At 44.5% G+C, this 21,920-nt stretch overlaps 1 protein-coding gene across 1 annotated transcript in view; it reads right to left on the bottom strand.

The window, feature by feature from the left end:
* Positions 1 to 21,920, bottom strand: part of METTL22 (methyltransferase 22, Kin17 lysine) — a 228,847-nt gene that overhangs the window by 154,728 nt on the left and 52,199 nt on the right. Inside the window, exon 4 of the mRNA XM_075831314.1 lies at positions 15,990 to 16,030. Within this exon, the coding sequence (XP_075687429.1) occupies positions 15,990 to 16,030 (41 nt within the window). The remainder of the gene's footprint in view (positions 1 to 15,989; positions 16,031 to 21,920) is intronic.

Below are 21,920 nucleotides of genomic sequence, written 5' to 3'. Positions count from 1 at the left end.
TCACTCCCGGTGATTGGTAGTTTGCGCTGACGTACTTTGGATTGCGTCATAGGTGGACTTTACAAGAGGTGAGGATTTCCCGGCGCGCCGCCATTAGCCCCATTTCCCTTGAGGACGCTACAGCAGTAGCGAAACATGTCGGGGGGGCTCCTCATGTTTTAATTCCTGCTTCTGCCGGCTAAACTATAGCACACACTCCAGCCACTGACTGCTATGATAGCGGTTACTTCACGTTGGTCTATGGGTGTGTCACACTAGTGCATGTGCAGCTATCTTACATACGTTTACCCGGCATTCAAGCAGTGACAATTTTAATCTTCATGTGGTCTGTCTTTTTGCTATATATAGCACATTAAAGAATTTACTTTATTTAATTATCTATCTCTTATGGTAGTTGGAAAACAGGTTTTTTTTGTTTTAATTGGCAACTAGTTAGTATTGTGTATTGTGCCCACCAACTACCTAGGATCTCCGTCATGTTTGCGAGTACTGGATAGCCACACTTTTAGACCCTCGGTATAAAGCCACAATGGGGGAGTTTTTTGCGCCTTCCGAGAGGGAGGCAAAATTGCCTTATTATCGAGAGAAGCTATGCAGCCAGCTTGTCACGGCTTTCAAACGGCAAACACCTGCTGCAAGCATGTCTGACCGGGGGGCCACTCTCCGCTCCCCACTGTCTCATCGTTCCACCGCCTCTGGCAGAGCTACCTCTGCAATAGGCGGCAGCAGCAGCAGCCAATTCAGTTTGGAAAATATGATGACAACATTTTTACATCCAATAACCCGACCTGACACACATCGTAGTCACCAAAGGGATGTTCACCATCACCAGCACCTAAACAACCAGGTTCACTCGTACCTGGACTGTGCCCTTTCTCCGTAAGAAATCCTGATCCCAGACCCCATGGACTTCTGGGTCAGCAGATTGGATCATTGGCAAGAACTGGCCCAGTTTGCCATGGGTGTACTGTCTTGTCCACCCTCCAGTGTAGCATCAGAGAGGGTATTCAGCGCGGCAGGGGGCTTCGTCACCCCTAAGCGAACAAGATTGTCCGCCAACAGCTTGGAAAATCTCACGTTTCTGAAAATGAATCAAGCGTGGATCGGTGAGGATTTTAAAACCCCTGTGCCTGATGCCACTGATTAGGTCCGACATTGCTGCTGCTGCTGCCGCCTGCTACTGCCGCCTGCTACTACGGGATTCTGTCCTGTCCACTCTTTTTTTACTGTGCCGCTGTTGGTGCTGCTACTACTTCTACCACCAATCCACCCCCAGAGCCGTCTGCTACAAGCAGGCCTGCCCCACCACAGGGCTTTGTCTGTGACTGTCCAGTCTGTTTTAATGTGCTGCTACTACTACTACTACTACTGCTACTACTACCACCGCCCGTGCTGTCCGTTGGCTACTACTACTACCACCAATACACCTCCACTGCCGTCTGCTACAAGGAGGCCTGAGGCCAGCCCCACCACAGGGCTTTGTCTGTGACTGTCCAGTCTGTTTTAATGTGCTGCTACTTCTACTACCACCACCCTTGCTGTCTGTTGGCTACCTCTACTACCACCAATACACCTCCACTGCCGTCTGCTACAAGCAGGCCTGCCCCACCACAGGGCTTTGTCCTGTGACTGTCCAGTCTGTTGTAATGTGCTGCTACTACTACTACCACCACCACCCTTGCTGTCCGTTGGCTACCTCTACTACCACCAATACACCTGCACTGCCGTCTGCTACAAGCAGGCCTGCCCCACCACAGGGCTTTGTCCTGTGACTGTCCAGTCTGTTTTAATGTGCTGCTACTACTACTACTACCACCACCCGTGCTGTCCGTTGGCTACCTCTACTACCACCAATACACCTACACTGCAGTCTGCTACAAGCAGGCCTGGAGGGCTTGTGAAAAGCCATTGCTTGTTGCTTTTACATCCATGTATGGATGAACCCCGGCAGGGATCTGCCAATAAAAAGGGTAAATTTTTGGAGGGCTTGTGAAAAGCCATTGCTTGTTGCTTTTACATCCATGTATGGATGAACCCCGGCAGGCATCTGCCAATAAAAAGGGTAAATTTTTGGAGGGCTTGCACTCAAAAGTCATTGCTTGTTGCTTTTACATCCATGTATGGATGAACCCTGGCAGGCATCTGCCACCATAAAGGGTACATTTTTTGAGGGCTTGTCAAAAACCATTGCTTCTTCTTTTACCACCTTATATGTATGAACCCTGGCAGGCATCTGCCGCCAAAAATGGTTAATTTTTGTACCTTTTTTAACAATGCATTAAGCATACAACATGCACAAGTTAGTTATCACCATGTCCCATCCGTTTTCCTATAGCCATACATGTTGGCGTAACTTTGACACTAACTTTGCCTTAAAGACAGCTCAAAAGTACTTGGATACACTCATGGGTGACCTAAGAGTGTTATACAGGGCTTCTAGGGCTTTTAAACAGTGTTTCGGTCAGAACTAGTTCGGTCCGAATCAAACTTTTTCATGAAATTCGGCGAACCAGCCAAACCGAACTTTTCATAAGTTCGCTCATCTCTAATCCTGTGATTCATGTTCGCTACACTAATTAAACTAGCTTTTTTTGTATTTTTTTAAGTTTTTTTTTTTTTACTTTGTTTATTTTTTAACAAAAAAATGTTACGGTAAACCGCAGCTAATAACTGCTATTATAACAGCGTAATTAGCAAAAAAAGATCACTGAGATAATGGGTAATCCAGGGGGTGATTACGGTGGCTGCAGGGGGCCTAATATTAAAGTTTTTTATCTCCTTTCACCAAACATTCATGGTTAGAGGAGATAAAAAGCTTATTTTAACTTTATACTGCATTATAACGTTGAATACCAGCGATCACCTGTCTGGGGGCCACAAACTACTGTCCCCAGTCAGTGCTCCAAGCCCTCAGCTACCTCTGGTAGCTGAGAGCAGGCAGCTTTCCCTCCTCCTGGTGGCGCTAATTTATTCTAAAGCAGCGCCATGGAAAGGCGTATGCATCAGAATAAAGCAAGTTAGTGGCCGCCGTGAAAAGGCGTATTGGCGGTGACTAACAGGTTAACAGCAGTTTTGCACAGTCTATACCAGGTTGGCTGGCTAACTGTCTTTTGGGAGTCCCAATAGATCAGGAGCTTAAACATACTTCTAAGGGTCAGTTCACACAGAGTTTTTGACATGTTTTTTGACGCGGAAACCGCGTCGGAAAACGCGCCAAAAAACGTCCGAAAATGTCTCCCATTGATTTCAATGGGAGGCGGAGGCGGTTTTTTTCCCACGAGCGGAAAAACCGTCTCGCGGGAAAAAGAAGCGACATGCCCTATCTTCGGGCGTTTAGGTCTCTGACCACCCATTGACATCAATGGGAGGCAGAGAAAGCGTATTTTGCGGTGGTTTTTTCACACTGCGCTCAATGACCGCGGGCGAAAAATGCAGCAAACGGCGTGCAGGCAGATCAAAATCTGCCTCAAGAATTTTCTGCCTGCAAAAAACTCTGTGTGAACATAGCCTGAGGAAGAATAGCAGCGTAATGCAGAATATGGAATTTAATAGAAAAAAAACAAAACAATAAAAACAGAAATCTGAGGCATACAGAGGTACAAGTAGGGCACCCCTATTGGGGCCCTTTTTTTGCACTTTACAAATTTATACGGAGCCATAAAACCACCACGTGTCTAACACCGTCTACATTTTCTAAACCAACCCGAACCTCAATACAATCCTGTATTCTTAGCCAAGAGCCGAGTTCTGCAAATCACATCCTTAAATCGCTCCAAATAGTAGCAGGCTGTTTCCACACTAGAGTCACTCAATAACACAGTGCAACCTTGCAGCTATTTTGGAAAATCGGCATGGGGTATGGAAATCAATAGAGGGCAGTATTCTGCATGTCTTTCCAGAGCCACATTGTGACCATGCGGATTCTGCATTCTACAAATGGGACACAAAACAGTACAGAAGCTGGTGGTTTCAAGAAAGCTGTGGGGAATTTAAATACCCTGCAACTTATCTGATTAAAAACAATCCACACTGGATCTGGGAGTCATAAATCATAAAAAAACTAATTCATATATGGAATATAATAGATGTAATACATAAAACATAGCATCAGTCCAAATCAAAGAGAATATTTCTTTGGACAATCCCTACTTGTTAGAAAGGGTCCTTAGCAATAAGCTGATCACAAAGTTACCTCCTGCTGGAAACCCCAGCTATCAGCTTTAGGCCGGATTCACACAAGAGTGTGCGTTTTGCGCGCGCAAAAAACGCTGCATTTGGGCGCGCAAAAGGTCAGTGTGTCATCAGCATATGATGCGTGGCTGCGTGATTTTCGTGAAGCCGGCATCATTATGACACGCTGTATTTATGTTTGTAAAGAGAAAAGCACGTGGTGCTTTTCGGTTTATTAATTTATTTTACTAATGTTGTGCGAATCACACGCGGCACCCGGAAGTGCTCCCGTGTGCCGACCGCGATTTGCACGCACCCATTGACTTCAATGGGTGCGTGCATGCGCGAAGCACGGCCAAATATAGGACATGTCGTGCGTTTCACGCAGCGGACATACGCTGCGTGAAATTCACTGACAATCTGAACGGCCCCATTCATTAACATAGGTCTGTGCGACGCACGTGAAAATCACGCGCGTAGCACGGACGTATTATACGTTCGTCTGAATAAGCCCTAAATGTTTTTGAAATCTGGCAATAAGTGTTGATTTTCCCTGCGGTGACACTGTAGGTTAAAGCGTAACTAAACGTTCGATCAACTTTTTATTTTCTAGCAGCATGTGTAATATAAATATGTTTTGTAATATACTTTATTAATGAATTTGGGCTCCTTTTTGTGTTATATGTGTTTTAAATGGCCACTCTGACATTTTTTTACTACACCTAATTTCTTGTATTTCTCCTGTTGCTAGCAGAAATCCGTACACCGTACACATGGGCTGCATGTGAGTACGGTGAGTGGTGGCCCCATCCTGACGTCAGATGTGCGCGCCCTCATCGTCACGTCAGGAAGGTCTCTCTGCCTCTATAAACTACACAGTTCTCTAGCAGCAGAACGCATGAAAGAGATTGTGTGCACTGGTCTCTGTGATTCTCCCCCTGTCTCAGGACTCTGTAATCTGAGCTGCTAATTAGCATCAGATAAGACTTAGGCCTTATTCACACGACAGTGAAAAAAAATGTCCATTTAAAACTGATCAACTGTCAGTTTTTCATGGCCATTTTGCATCAGTGTGTCTCTAAATTTTAATCCGTTTCAAGTCCATCTGTCCGTTTTTAATGGCCGTTTGACATCCATTTTGCATCAGTTTTTCATGGCCGTTAAAAAAACTGATGAATTTCATTGGTCAGGCTTTTTTTTGTCCCAGCCCCCTGAAAACAACCAAAGGAAGGTCACATGTTCACCTAGACACTATTTACAGCCTCCCTGTATATGATGCCGCACACCTCCCTGTATATGATGCCACACACCTCCCTGTATATGATGCCACACAGCCTTCTTGTATATGATGCCACACACCTCCCTGTATATGATGCCGCACACCTCCCCGTATATGATGCCACACACGTCCCTGTATATGATGCCACACAGCCTTCTTGTATATGATGCCACACACCTCCCTGTATATGATGCCACACACCTCCCTGTATATGATGCCACACACCTCCCTGTATATGATGCCACACACCTCCCTGTATATGATGCCACACAGCCTTCTTGTATATGCCACACGCCTCCCTGTAGATGATGCCACACGCCTCCCTGTATATGATGCCACACCTGCCTCCCTGTAGATGATGCCACACCAGCCTCCCTGTAGATGATGCCACACCTGCCTCCCTGTAGATGATGCCACACCAGCCTCCCTGTAGATGCCACACCAGCCTCCCTGTAGATGCCACACCAGCCTCCCTGTAGATGCCACACCAGCCTCCCTGTAGATGCCACACCAGCCTCCCTGTAGATGCCACACCAGCCTCCCTGTATATGCCACACCAGCCTCCCTGTAGATGCCACACCAGCCTCCCTGTAGATCGTGCCACATACTCATGAGAGCAGCGCCGTCTCTCCTCTTCTTCACTTGTGGTCACTCGTCTGCACGGGATCTGGCAAGGCAGCGCGAAGGGGCGATGACGTCATCGAGGCGCCTTCAAACCCATGAAGACGAGTGACCACACCTGAAGAAGCGCCGCAAACGTGAGTATGCCAACGATAGCCAGCAAGGGAACTAGTAGTTCCCTTGCCAATCCCCATGTAACAGATCCGTTTTTAACGGCTGTCAATACATGTAACAACCGTTAAAAACGGATCTGTTACATGGGGATTGGCAAGGGAACTACTAGTTCCCTTGCCAATCCCCATGTAACAGATCCGTTTTTAACGGTTGTTACATGTATTGACAGCCGTTAAAAACGGATCCATTGACTTCTATGGGGGCCGTCAGGCCGTTAAAACGGCCAAAAATAGAACATGTCCTATTTTTTGACGGCCATTATTCACGGGCCGTTAAAAAAACGGCCGTGTGAATGCACCCATAGAACATCATTGTTCTGAAAACGGCCATGTGAAAGCCGTTAAAAGGACGGCCATCACATGGCCGTTTTTCACTGTCGTGTGAAAGAGGCCTAAGACTGCTCCGTCAGTCCCCCCCTCCCCTCCAAGCACCCTGCCGTCTTGTCTTATCTTCCCTGCACTTGCGAAAGTGAAAAACTCTGATTGCTTTCCTCTGGAGTGTGCAGAGATATTCACATCTCCAGAAGCGTAGCTAGGGGGGGGCAGGCAGGGAACGTGCCCCGGCGCAGCTCAGAGGGGGGCACCAGCGCCCCCTCCACCTGCACTATAATTGTACCTGTGTCGCAAGGACACAGGTACAATTAGAAGCAATGAATGACCGGGCACGTTCCGTGCCCGGCCATTCAGCGCCTTTCCACGAATTAAGCAACTGGTATCTTTTGTACCAGTGAAGCTTCCGTCGATGAAAGACGCTGACTGACTGACAGGGAAAGTCATCCTGCCCAGCCAATCAGCGCCTTTCATAGACGCTGTGTTCAACCCCCTGGAGACCTGCGCAGAAGAGCGCAAGTCTCCATGGCTGCCGGACGGCGTGGGAGCGGGATTAAGGTGAGTTTGAATATTTTTTTTTATTTTTAACTGTAATAGAAGTGTGTGGCTGTATCTGTGGGGGGACTATATCTACAGGGGGACTATATCTACAGGGGGGCGGCTATATACAGGGGGATTATATCTACAGGGGGGCTATATACTGGGGTGGGCTATCTACAGGGGGACCATATCTACAGGGGGTGGGCTATATACAGGTGGACTATATCTACAGGGGAGCTATATACTGGGGTGGGCTATCTACAGGGGGACCATATCTACAGGGGGTGGGCTATATACAGGTGGACTATATCTACAGGGGGTGGGCTATATACAGGGGGGACTATAACTACAGGGGGGCTATATACTGGGGTGGGCTATAGCTACAGGGGGGCTATATAGTATATAGCCCCCTGTAGATATAGCCCACCCCTGTAGATATAGCCCACCCCTGTAGATATAGCCCACCCCTGTATATAGCCCACCCCTGTAGATATAGCCCACCCCTGTAGATATAGCCCACCCCTGTAGATATAGCCCACCCCTGTAGATATAGCCCACCCCTGTAGATATAGCCCACCCCTGTAGATATAGCCCCCCTGTAGATATAGTCCCCCTGTAGATATAGCCCACCCCTGTAGATATAGCCCACCCCTGTATATAGTATCCCACAAACAGCTCCCCCTATAGTGGTGCACAGAAAGCCCACCCCTGTATATAGCCCCCTTGTACATATAGTCCACCCCTGTATATAGTGCTCCACAGATAGCCCACCCTTGTATATAGTATATACAGGGATGGGCTATCTGTGGAGCACTATATACAGGGGTGGACTTTCTAGTGGAGCACTATATACAGGGGTGGACTATATGTACAAGGGGGGCTATATACAGGGGTGGGCTATCTGTGAAACACTATATACAGGGGTGGACTATATGTGGAGCACTATATACAGAGGTGGGCTATATCTACAGGGGGGCTACATACATGGTTGGGCTATCTGTAGAGTACTATATACAGGGGTGGGCTATATCTACAGGGGGCTATATACAGGGGTGGGCTATCTGTAGAGCACTATAGGGGGAGTTATTTGTGGGACACTATATACAGGGGTGGTCTATATGGGGGCACTATCTACAGGGGCTCTATGGCAGGCACTATCTACAGGGGGCTCTATAGCAGGCACTATCTACAGGGGGCACAGTGTGTGTGTGTGTGTGTGTGTGTGTGTGTGTGTGTGTGTGTGTGTGTGTGACACGGTGTATGGTGCTTTTATAATTAGAGGTGCAGTGTATGGCGCTATTATATTTAGGGGCGTAGTGTGTGGTATAATGATAACTTTATCTTTATTTATAGGTGCAGAAATGTTGGAAAAGTGAGAAGCTGAAGACATCTGAGCGGCAAACTGCAGAAATGGGCTGTGACCGGGAGAAGTCGTCATAGAGGTCTGGACCAAATGGAGAAAAATAACTAGAATCTGAGACGTCACCGGTGAGTCACTTAATGTAAATGTTTATTCTGCCTCTAATCAGCGCTGTAGTCACTGTATGATCTGCAGCGAGATGATGGGTGGTGTGATTATGATAGGATTTATTTTTTGTGCAACGGCATCTCCCAGCATATCCTTATCATTGTTTGGGCCATGCTGGGAGCTGTAGTTTTACGCCGTACACACCTATACGTCAGGGGTTGCACTAAATTGAGCTGTATTTGTGCTGGTGTTGTATATATGTAGTGAGCTTGCTTCTGGTGTTGTATATATGTACTGAGCTTTGTTCTGGGGCTGTATATATGTACTGAGCTTGGTTCTGGTGTTGTGTATAGAACCATATTGCTTGTAAAATGTACAAATGTTTTTATGCTCGCGTTACATAAAAATAAATGACACGTCGATTGGTAGAGAAAACAAACACGGCGAGGGGGAAGGAGATGTCGGGAAAGAGGTTGGTGGGGGGCGCCAAACTGAATCTTTGCCCTGGGTGCTGGAGAACCTAGCTACGCCTCTGACATCTCTGTATATAATGTGTGCTGCTGTGCATAGCTCAGTGCACGTTCACAGTACTGTAGTTATACCTCAGAGTTCCCTGCCCATTAACCCCTTCCCGACATTTGTCGTAAGTATACGACATGGAAAGCCAGTGCGTCCCGCAAAATGTCGTATACTTACGCCAAATGTTTGGCACTGGCTCAGAAGCTGAGTCGGAGCCATAATCGCCGGATCTCAGCTGTATCTTACAGCTGACATCCGGCTGTAATGGCGGGGACCAAAATTAGCTTTGATTCCCGCCATTAACCCCTTCAATGCAGCGTTCAAACGTGATTGCTACATTTAAGCTATTTGCAGCTCATCGGAACCCCAGCAATGCAATTGCCTGGGTTTCTGTGGCTGCAATGGCAACCGGAGGCCTAATACTGGCCTCCCGGTCTGGCTAGCATGGAAGTCATCCAGGACCCGCTCGGCGGCGGAGCCTGATCGGCTTCCATAGCCGCCGGCAAGATGGCGCCGGCTCAGGAGCTGATCCGGCGTCATCAGCGGTGGAAGTCAGCTGTATGTTACAGCTGACATCCACCTGTAATGGCAGGAACCGAAGCTAGCTCCGATCCCTGCCATTAACCCCTTCGATGCAGCAATCGAAAGCAATTGCTGCATCGTAGCGGTTACTAGCAGATCGCCAGCCCTGACAGGCAATCAGGACTGGCGACTGCTGCTATGGCAACAGGAGACACAATGGCCTCCTGTTCTGCCATTACGGAAGCAGATTTAGGCCCCACCGGGAGGCGAAGCCTAGTCGGCTTGCTGTCAGTGAATAACTGACTGATCGAATACATTGCACTACGTAGGTAGTGCAATGTATTAGAAAAAAATAAAATCTGACAGTTGGACCGTCAAGTTCCCTAGTGGGACTTGAGAAAAAGTGTAAAAAAAAAAGTGAAAACAATAAAAGTTTCAAGTAATAAAATAAAACAAAACACAATCCGCCTTTTACTCTTATCAAGTCCTTTATTATTGAAAAAATAATAATAAACCATACGTATTTGGTATTGCCACGACTGTAACGACCTGAGCTATCAAAATACAGCGTAAAAAAAACCCGTAAAAAACGTTACCAGAGTTTCTGTTTTTTGGTCACTTTGCTCTACAAATATTGGAATAAAAAGTGATCAAAAAGTCGCACGTATCCAAAAATGGTACCTATAAAAACTATAGCTCGTCCCGCAAAAAACAAGCCCTTATACAGCTCCGTCGACAAAAATATTAAAAAGTTATGGTTCTCACAACTTGGCGACAGAAAAAATACATACTTTTTACAAAAGTAATTTTATTGTGCTGACCCGCAGAATAAAGTTAAAGTGTAATTTAGAACGCGTGGTGAACGCTATATAAAAAAACTAAAAAAAAACAATGCCAGAATTGCGTTTTTTGTTTACCTGGCATCCCAAAAAAATAGGATAAAACGTGATCAAAAAGTTGCATGTACCCCAAAATGGTACCAATAATCGCTACAGGTCGTCCCACAACAAACCAGCCCTAATACCACTACGTCTATGAAAAAATAAAATTAGCTAAGGCTCTAATAAGTCAGGAAATAAAAAATATGCAGTTGTGCCGACCCGAGGGGAACATTTCTTCTGTTTCAAGAGGCGATTTATCAAGGACCTAAAATTAAGGAACCAGGAAGGGGAGAGCCCGAACATATCTGCTGGAAGCGAGGGTGCCCATATTATACCAGGACAACACTTTCCCAGCAAAGTTCCCCAAACTGCAAAGGTGCGGAGTGTGGACCAAAAGAAGGATAAGAAAGGACGCCATATATCAGTGCGACACCGGCCTGTGCAGAAAGGATTGCTTCACAGCGAAACACACATCTATGGATCATTTTATTGTTTTTTTTACCCCATTATTATACCACCTGACTATGCCCCTGATGTACTCTGCCCAGCTTACATATGCCCCACATTATAAACGGAAACACCAGCAATACTCAAACAAATCTACTACCAAGCAAAATCCGCTCTCCAAAAGCCAAATGGCGCTCCCTCCGCTCTGAACCCTACAATGTGCCCAAACAGCAGTTTCCTTCAACATATATTGCATCGTCATACCCGGGAGAACCCTTTTAACAATTTTTTGGGTGTGTGTCTCCAGTGGCATATCATATTTGCCACTGAATGGTATATCTAGGGAAAAATATAAACTTTTAATTTGCATCATCCGCAGTGCAATAATTTATGGAAAAGACCTGTGGGTTGAAAATGCTCACTACACCCCTTAATAAATGCCTTGAGGGGTGTAGTTTCCATAATGGGGACACTTCTCGGGTTTTCTTTTCATTATTTCACATCTGAGCCTCTGCAGTTGTGAACCAAAACTTTGTAAATCGCCAAATTAGGCCTCAATTTTACATTGTACGCTTTCACTCCTGAGCCTGGTCGAATGTCCAGGCAAAAGATTAGTGCCCCATGTAGGGTTTTTCTAAAACCGGGAAAGCCAGCATAATAAATAGAGAGCTGTCTTGTTATGGTGGCACAAGCTGTGCACCACATATTGTCATATCTATGGAAAAAAATCCCATTTTCACTCTGCAACATCGAGTGCACACTAATTTCTACAAAACACCTGCAGGGTTAAAATGCTTACTACACCCCTAGGTAAATGCATTGAGGGGTGTAGTTTCCAAAATTGGGTCACTTCTGGGGGGGGGGTTCCACTGTTTTGGGCCCACAGGCGCCCAGAAACCAATCCAGCAACATCTGCACTACAAATGGCGCTCCTTCACTTCTGAGCACTGCCGTGTGCCCAAACAGCAGTTTATGACCACATATGGGGTATTGACATACTCTGCAGAAATTGCTTTACAAATGTTGGGTTCTTTATTTACTTTATTTGTTGAGAAAATGAAAAATTTTGCACTAAAGCTACATCTTATTGAAGAAAAAGGATTGTTTTTATTTTCACTGCCCAATTCTAATAAATTCTATGAAACATCTGTGCGGTCAAAATGCTTACTACACCCCTAGATAATTTCCTCAATGGGTGTAGTTTCCAAAAAGGGTTTCACTTTTGGGGGGTTTCCACTGTTTTGTCCCCTCAGGGGCTTTGTAAATGTGACATGGCCTCCGCAAACCATTCCTGCTAAATGTGATCTCCAAAAGCCAAATAGCGCTCTTTCCCTTCTAAGCCCTGCCGTGTGTCCAAACAGCCGTTTATTACCACATGTGAGGTATTGTTTTACTCGGGAGAAGTGGCTTTACAAATTTTATGCTGCTTTTTCTCCTTCAGTCCTTGTGGAAATGAGAAAAAATTAGCTAAACCTACATTTTCTTTGAAAAAATGTAGATTTTTATTTTCAGGGCCTACTTCCAATAATTTCTGCAAAAAAACTGCCAAAATGCTCACTATACCCCTAGATAATTTCCTTGAGGTGTGTAGTTTCCCAAATGGGGTCGCTTTTGGGGGATTTTCACTGTTTTGGCACCGCAAGAGCCCTTCAAACCTGACATGGTGCCTAAAATATATTCTAATTAAAATAAGGCCCCAAAATCCTCTAGGTGCTCCTTTGCTTCTGAGGCTGGTGCTTCAGTCCAGTAGCACGCCACAGCCACATGTGGGATATTTCCTAAAACTGCAGAAACTGGGCAACAAATATTGAGTTGCATTTCTCTGGTAAAACCTTCTGTGTTATAAAAAAAAAAATTGTATTAAAAATGTAAAAAATATGAAATTTGTAAATTTTACCTCTACTTTGCTCCTGTGAAATGTGTAACGGGTTAAGACCTTTTCTAAATGCTGTTTTGAATACTTTGAGGGGTGACATTTTTAAAATGGGGTGACTTTTTTGGTGTTTCTAATATATAAGGCCCTCAAAGCCACTTCACATCTGAACTGGCCCCTGTAAAAATAGCCTTTTGCAATTTTCTTGAAAATGTGAGAAATTGCTGCTAAAGTTCAAAGCCTTGTAACGTCCTAGAAAAATAAAAGGACGCTCAAAAAATGATGCCAATCTAAAGTAGACATATGGGGATGTTAATTAGGAACAATTTTGTGTGTTATAACTGCCTGTCTTACAAGCAGATACATTTAAATTGCGAAAAATGCAAATTTTTGAAATTTTTCGCCAAATTTTGGTGTTTTTCACAATTAAATACTGAACATATCGAGCAAATTTTGCCAGTAACTTAAAGTCCAATGTGTCACGAGAAAACAATCTCAGAATCGCTTGGATAGGTAAAAGCATTCCGAAGTTATTACCACATAAAGTGAAACATGTCAGATTTGAAAAATGAGGCTCTGTCAGGAAGGTCAAAAGTGGCTAAAGAGGGAAGGGGTTAAAGATACTGTGTTTTACTGTGTGTGATCGTAACATCACACACAGTAAAACACGCCCCTAGATACGCCCCTAGCAGCCGGCCAGAATCAGGAAGTGTGAGAAAATAGATGTGGACGGTTTCACAAGAAAAAAAGCTGCAAAAAAGGTACTTTTGAAGTGAAAAAAATTGCTAGGAGTAATGTATTCATATAGAGGGAATAGCAGTTTAAATATTATTTTTTTTTGCTAAAGTTTAGCTACGCTTTAAACCATACCTCCCAACTTTTGAATTCGGAAAAGAGGGACATTTTTAAGCCACGCCCCTAACCCCGCCCAATATTCCGCATAAACACATCAAATCACGGCCAGATCCTTCTGCAAATAACGCGCGCACATTCTCACTGCGGATCTCTAGACTGTCTGGATATCACAGATATTATAGATCCAGTTATGTCGTCTTTATGTTATGTTTTCCGATCCTGGGTATAGCATTTGCTCATCACGGCAGCAGCAGGACAAACCAAAAGGCTGAGAACAATGAAGGTCAAGAGGGAGACCCTGTGGTGGATGACTTTTCAATTGACAGGTAGCAGAGTTACATGGGGATTTTTTTTTCCAGTTGTGTTACTCTGCTACCGGTCAATGGAAAAATCATCCACCAGAGCCCCCTGTAGATAGCTCCAGATACAGCCCCCCTGTACATAGCGCCACACACAGCCCCCCCGGTGGATAGCTCCAGATACAGCCCCCTGTAGATAGCGCCACACACAGCCCCCCTGTAGATAGCACCAGACACAGCTCCCTGTAGATTGCTCCACACACAGCCCCCCCTGTACATAGCTCGATACAACCCCCTCTAGATAGCCGCACACAGCCCCCTGTAGATCGCGCCACACACAGACCCCTGTACATAGCTCCACACACAGCCCCCCCTGTACATAGCGTCAGATACAGCCCCCTGTAGATAGTGCCACACACAGCCCCCTGTAGATAGCGCCAGATACAGCCCCCTGTAGATAGCGCCAGATACATCCCCCTGTAGATAGCGCCACACAGCTCCCCGGTACGTAGCACCACACACAGTACCCCTGTAGATAGCGCCACACACAGCACCCCTGTAGATAGCGCCACACACAGCACCCCTGTAGATAGCGCCACACACAGCACCCCTGTAGATAGCGCCACACACAGCACCCCTGTAGATAGCGCCACACACAGCACCCCTGTAGATAGCGCCACACACAGCACTCCTGTAGATAGCGCCACACAGCACTCCTGTAGATAGCGCCACACAGCACTCCTGTAGATAGCGCCACACACAGCACCCCTGTAGATAGCGCCACACACAGCACCCCTGTAGGTGCCACATTGCCGCCAGAGCAGAGAGCGGTAGAGGTAGGCTTTATTCACACGACAGGGTCCGAGTGTCGGCTGATAAAAACGGACGGTTTGGGCCGTTTTGCATCCGTTCCGATTCTGTTCCGGGCCGTGTTGGCATTTTTATCGGCCGATTTTGACCCGTTTTGCATCCGTTTTTTTCCTGTCCGTTTTAAAATCGGATGAATTTCATTTAAATTTGTTGCCACACACAGCCCTCTGTAGATAATGCCACAGCCCCCCTGGTAGGTAATGCCAACCAGACCCCTGTAGGTAATGCCACCCAGCCCCCTGTAGGTAATGCCACCCAGCCCCCTGTAGGTTGCACCCATCTCCCCCCTTCCAGGAGAAGTCACTGACTTCAATGTCCATATATGGACAGTCTAGTCACTGACTTCTCCTGGAGTGGAATCCCCGGCAACAGGGTCGGGGATTCCGCTTCAGAAGTGAGTGACGTCACTGTGTCCATATATGGACAGTGCAGTCACTCACTTCTCCTGGCCGGGGATTGGGGATTCCAACTCCTACAGGGAGCAAAAAAACACCCTTCTCCTCACATGAACTCTGCACTGTGAGGAGGTGGAGGAGGAGGAGGAGGAGAGAGAGCGCGAGCGAGCGACGGAAGACACGGCCGTCGCTCGGGACACATCCGGTGATGGCCGTATATTACCCGGCCCCATAGACTTCCATGGGAGCTGGGCAGCCGGGTAAACGGTCGAAAATAGGGCATGTCCCATTTTTGACGGCCAGGTGAGGTCAGGTGACAGGTCATGTGACTGGACTGGTGCACTCACGGGCCGGCATCGGTCCCAGTGAGAACACAGCCGCAAGACTCCTGCCTTCTTCTAATCGCTGCTGGAGTCAGCAGCGATCAACTGTTCTGATGCAGCGCCCAGCGAGACATTTACAGACCGCCCGGGACAGCAGTGAGAAACCGGGACTGTCCTGCCGGATCCGGGACGGTTGGGAGGTATGTTTAAACTAAGCATTACACATGTCCATTCACATGAATTGGTTGTCTGTGTACTGCACATATGAACAGGTCTGGGCAGTTTTCAACCCCTGATCTGCTCCATATACTGATGGAGAAATATATATGAATGAAAACGACCTCACTGAATTGCATGAATACTTAATCTGCTTATTATAAAAATGTAAATTTCAACAGGAACCATATATAATCTCCATTCCTACCTGTTTGCCAACATCATCTAGCGGCGTGGCCATAGTATGCTCTGAAATAGAAATAATGAACGTGTTAATATGTACATGAAGAAAAATTCCTTTAATCTGCATCAGTGGGACCTGATAGATGCCAGATACTCAGAGTTTCTGAATTGTCAGACGGTCATAGAAAAGTATATAAAACCTCTGCCCTCCCCACCAGTAATTGACGGGCAGTTGTGTATCTGCATTCACACACGGCAGCCATCAAACATTAATATGACGGGTGGGGGGAGGCGGAGAAGCATTCCCCTCATTATTATACTATTAGACAATATTTTTTGTGCAATTTGGGCTAATGGCACAACGGACCCGTCTCCATATTATTCTGCCCCTAAGCAGAGCAGCATAGTAAGATGACAGATTCGCAAAATTATCCATTCATAATAATTGCTATTACATTTACCAAGTATCCGTTATACAGTAGCCATTACCCATGATAAAGTCTAGGACTTCACTTACAACAGTAAAAGCATAATAATGATAATTATTTAAACCCATTATTGCAGAGGTTGAAAAGAGGATGTACTATAGACAGAAAATGCAACCATAAAAGACCGCAAAGGAAGATAATTTAAGAAAATATTCTGTTTGATGTTCATGCTGTGAGGAAGGCAAATTCTTAACCTTGACTTTAAGATTTTCATCTACCAGTCATTCACATGACAATTGGAAGCAAATTCCCCACAGATTGTTTGTAATGATTATATTCAAAGAAAAACCTTTGAGAAGACCTACCATAATTCTAAAAATAAAAAATAAATAAATACACTTTTCTTTTTTTTAATAAATATAACCCCTTCCCGCTGCAGCCATTTTTCAGATTTTCATTTTCGTTTTTTCCTCCCTACCTTCCAAAAGCCATAACTTTATTTATTTTTCCATTAATATAGTCCTATGAGGGCTTGATTTTTACAGGACGAGTTGTAGTTTTTCAGGGCACCATTTATTGTACTAGGAAAAGGGAAAAAATTATAAGTGCGGCAGAAAGAGAAAAAAACAGCGATTCCTCTATTGTTTTTTGCGATTCGTTTTTACAGAATTCACAGTGCAATTAATGACATGTTACATTTATTCTGCAGGTCAATACGATTACGGCATACCAAATTTAAATAGTATTTTCTATATTTTACTACTGTGAAAAATAAAATTTACTAGGATAAAAAACTGAAAAACGTATTTTGTGTTGCCAAATTCTGAGCCCTATAACTTATTTTTCCGTCGATTAAGCGGCATGAGGGCATATTTTTTTGCGGGATAAGCTGTAGTTTTTAATGGTACCATATTGGGGTACATGTGAGGTTTTGATTCCATTTTTTGTGGGAGATGGTGACCTAAAAACAGCGATTCTGGTGTTTTAATTTAAATAAATTTTTTTTTTACTGCGTACACTGTGTGGGTTAAAGAATTTTAAATATTATCCAAATGGCGCTCCTTCCCTTCTGAGCCCTGCCATGGGTCTAAACAGCAGTTTATTACCACATATTGCCGTAATCAGGAGAAATTGATTTACAAATGTTGGGGTGCTTTCTCTCCTTTTATTCCTTATAAAAATACTAAGTTTTTTCAGAAGTAGATTTTCATTTTTACAGACGAATTCAAATAAATTTAGCAAAAAACTGTTGGGTCAAAATACTAACTATAGACCCAGATACATTCCTTGAGGGGTGTCGTTTCCAAAATGGGGGGTTTCCACAGTTTTGGCACCACAAGACCTCTTTAAAGCTAACATGGTGCCTAAAATATGTTCTAAGAAAAAGGAGGCCCCAAAATCCACTAGATGCTCCTTTACTTCTGAGGCCTGCGCTTCAGTCCATTAGCGCACTAGGGCAACATGTGCGATATTTGTAAAAATTGCAGAATCTTGGCAATAAATATTGAGATTCGTTTCTCTGGTAAAACTTTGTGTTACGGAAAAAAAATGTATTACAAATGAATTTCAGCAAAAAAAAAATTAAAATTTGTAAATTTCACACCTACTTTGCTTTAAATCTTGTGGAACGCCTGAAGGGTTAAAAACACTTTCTGAATGCGGTTTTAAATACTTTGAGGGGTGCAGTTTTTTAAATGGGGTGGTCTATAAGGGTTTCAAATATATGGGCCCCTCAAAGCAACTTCAGAACTGAACGGATCCCTGAAAAAAGACTAGCCTTTTGAAATTTTCTTCAAAATGTGAGAAATTGCTGCTAAAGTTCTAAGCCTTGTTACATCCTAGAAAAAAAAGGACGTTGAAAAAACAATTCAAACATAAAGTAGACATAAAGTATATATGGGAAATGTTAATTAGTGACTTATGGGTGGTATTACTATCTGTTTTTCAAGTAGATACATTTCAATTTAGAAAAATCATAATTTTTGAACATTTTCTCTAGGTTTTGGTGTTTTTCACAAATAAGCAATGAATTTATCGACCACATTTGTAAAGCAATTTCTCCCGATTACGGCAATACCCCATATGTGGTTAGGGATGCACAATGCATCGAAACTTCGATACTGTTTCGATACCGTGCATCCCCAAACGGTTCGATAGCGTTATTGTATGTATTTCAATACAAAGCTGTGCGGCCGCACAGCTCAGTATTAGTAACACATGAATGTATGAGAGCGGGGCTGCGGCTGTGTAATATATGTGCAATACAGCCATTGCCCCGCTCCTGAGTCCTGACATGCGCGCGCCGTCAGGATGATGCGATGCGGCCAGCGCTGCACTACTGAGCCGCGGCCCTGAAGACAGAACATGGTGGGCGCACTGCAAAACACCCCCATGTTCTGTCCTCAGTGCCTGCATCGCCGCTCATTAGTGCAGCTCTGGCCGTATCCCCTCATGCTGACCACGCGCACACTTGTCAGGAGCGGGGCAATGGCTGTATTACACAGCCGCAGCCCCGCTCTATAACGGCGGAGATCAGAGAAACCTTTCATCTCTGCCACTATTCTCTGGAATGCTTCGATCAAAGCTGACTGCAGCATTCAGGGGAAAATGAGAAGGGGGGGATGCCCCTGGATCGCATCACAGGAATCCCTGTGACGCGATTGCGGGACATACCATATATGGGCAGACAGCCTAGGGTCCATTGAAGGACCCCAGGGCTGTCTTACCATATTTCCTGTTGTTAGGGCATACTTACATGTTCCAACAACTGCCTGTGTACTATCCGTACACAGGCTAATGTAATGGCATATAGATATATGCCAGTACATTAAAGTTTAAAAATAAAGTAAAAACAAAGTAATATTAAAGAGGCTCTGTCACCAGATTTTGCAGCCCCTATCTGCTATTGCAGCAGATAGGCGCTGCAATGTAGATTACAGTAACGTTTTTATTTTTAAAAAACGAGTATTTTTGGCCAAGTTATGACCATTTTTGTAGTTATGCAAATGAGGCTTGCAAAAGTCCAAGTGGGTGTGTTGAAAAGTAAAAGTCCAAGTGGGCGTGTATTATGTGCGTACATCGGGGCGTTTTTAATACTTTTACTAGCTGGCCGTTCTGATGAGAAGTATCATCCACTTCTCTTCAGAACGCCCAGCTTCTGGCAGTGCAGACACAGCGTGTTCTCGAGAGATCACGCTGTGACGTCACTCACAGGTCCTGCATCGTGTCAGACGAGCGAGGACACATCGGCACCAGAGGCTACAGATGATTCTGCAGCAGCATCGGCGTTTGCAGGTAAGTAGCTACATCGACTTACCTGCTAACGCCGATGCTGCTGCAGAATCAACTGAAGCCTCTGGTGCCGATGTATCCGACGCGATGCAGGACCTGTGAGTGACGTCACAGATCTGCACTGCCAGAAGCTGGGCATTCTGAAGAGAAGTGGATGATACTTCTCGTCAGAGCGCCCAGCTAGTAAAAGTATTAAAAACGCCCCGATGTACGCACATAATACACGCCCACTTGGACTTTTACTTTTAAACACACCCACTTGGACTTTTGCAAGCCTCATTTGCATAACTACAAAAATGGTCATAACTTGGCCAAAAATGCTCGTTTTTTAAAAATAAAAATGTTACTGTAATCTACATTGCAGCGCCTATCTGCTGCAATAGCAGATAGGGGTGGCAAAATCTGGTAACAGAGCCTCTTTAAATTAAAAAATATACACATACACCTTTTTTACAATAAACATTAAAATAAGTCTCAATACATAAAATAGACATATTCGGTATTTGCGCGGCCATAATAACCTGCACAACAATTTTTTTGCATTATTTATGATGTGTACGCTATAAAAAAATAAAATTAAAACTGCTTTCTTTCACTTATTGTGAGGCACGAGGTGGGATGAATTTAACCTTCATGTGCCTCACATTAATAGTAATTAACCCCATCATGTACCTCACACATTAACCCATTATGACTGAGAAACATGATGGGGTTAATTACTATGTGAGGCACATTCAAAATTCATCACAGCTCACGCCTCACCAGAAAATGGAAGAACTTTTTTTCTAATTTTTTTATTTCTGTTGGCAAAGTATCGTTTCGGTATCGAAATCGCAATACTACACGAAGTGTCGGTATCGAAGTCCAAATTCTGGTATCGTGACATCCCTATATGTGGTAATAAACTGCTGTTTAGACCCACGGCAGGGCTCAGAAGGACGGAGCGCCATTTGGATTTGAAGCGCAGATTTTGCTGGAATGGTTTTCGGTGCTATGTCGCGTTTGCAACGCGCTGGAGGAACCAACAGTGGAAACCCCCCCAAAAGTGACCCCATTTTGGAAACTACATGCCTCAAGAAATTTTTCTAAGGGTATTATGAGCATTTTGACCGCTCAGGTTTTTTTGCGGAATTGATTGGAGTTAGTCTGTGAAGATGAAAATCTACTTTTTTTTCTGAGAAAACATAGGACTTTTCAAATTTTTACAAGGAATAAAAGGGAAAAGGCACCCCAGCATTTGTATAGCAATTACTCCTGAGTATGGCAATACCCCATATGTGGTAACAAAACTTCTGTTTGGACAAACGGCAGGGCTCAGAATGGCAGGAGCACTACTTGGCATGAAGACTTTGCTTGATTTGTTTTTAGGTGCCATTGCAGAGCACCTGAGGTACCAGTACAGTAGAAACCCCTGAGAAGTGGCCCAATTTTGGAAACTACACCCCAGGGCATTCATCTAGGGGTGTAGTGAGAATTTTGACCCCACAGGTGTTTCAAAGATTTTATTAGACAGTGAAAATGAAAAATTACATTTTTTCCAAAAATATGTAGTTTTAGTTCCCATTTTTTTTTTTTTTCATAAGGGGTAATAGGAGAGAAAACACCACACAATTTGTTACTCAATTTCTCCCGGGTATGGCAATACCCCATGTGTGGCCCTAAACTGCTGTTTTAGAATTGAAGAGCACCATGCGCATTTGCGGCATTTTCGTGATTTTTACAGCATTGACCCAAAATTGAAGGACTCTGAGGTCAAGTAGTAAAACAAACCCCAAGTAGTGACCACTATTTTGGAAACTGCACCCCTCGAGGCATATTTTAAGGGGTGTAGAGAGCATTTTGACCCCAGTTTTTTTTTTTACTTATTAGAAATGAACGCTCAGGGGATGGTGCAAAGTGAAAATTGTAATTTACCAGGGATATGCAATTTTAGTGCCCAATTTGTTGTGCTCAGTTTGTGCAACTGCAGACAAATTTCTCAAACTTTTAAGCGGGTTCTCCTGGGTATGGGGATGCCATGTATGTGGACATTAACTGCTGTTTTGGAACACTAGGGCTCAGAAGGGAGGGAGCGCCATTTGGCTTTTGGAGCTCAGATTTTTCTTGGTAATAGTTCTGTTTGGGGTATGATGGTATTATAGTTTATAATGTGGGGGCATATGTAATCTGTGCGGAGTACATCAGGGCATAATAAGAGGGTATAATAATGAAGTAAATAAATAATAATCTGCAGATAT

The sequence above is a fragment of the Rhinoderma darwinii genome, chromosome 6 (assembly GCF_050947455.1).
Source record: "Rhinoderma darwinii isolate aRhiDar2 chromosome 6, aRhiDar2.hap1, whole genome shotgun sequence".
Classification (NCBI taxonomy): Eukaryota; Metazoa; Chordata; class Amphibia; order Anura; family Rhinodermatidae; genus Rhinoderma; species Rhinoderma darwinii.
The sequence above is the reverse complement of the archived record's forward strand: the minus strand, read 5'-3'. Positions and strand labels throughout refer to the sequence as shown.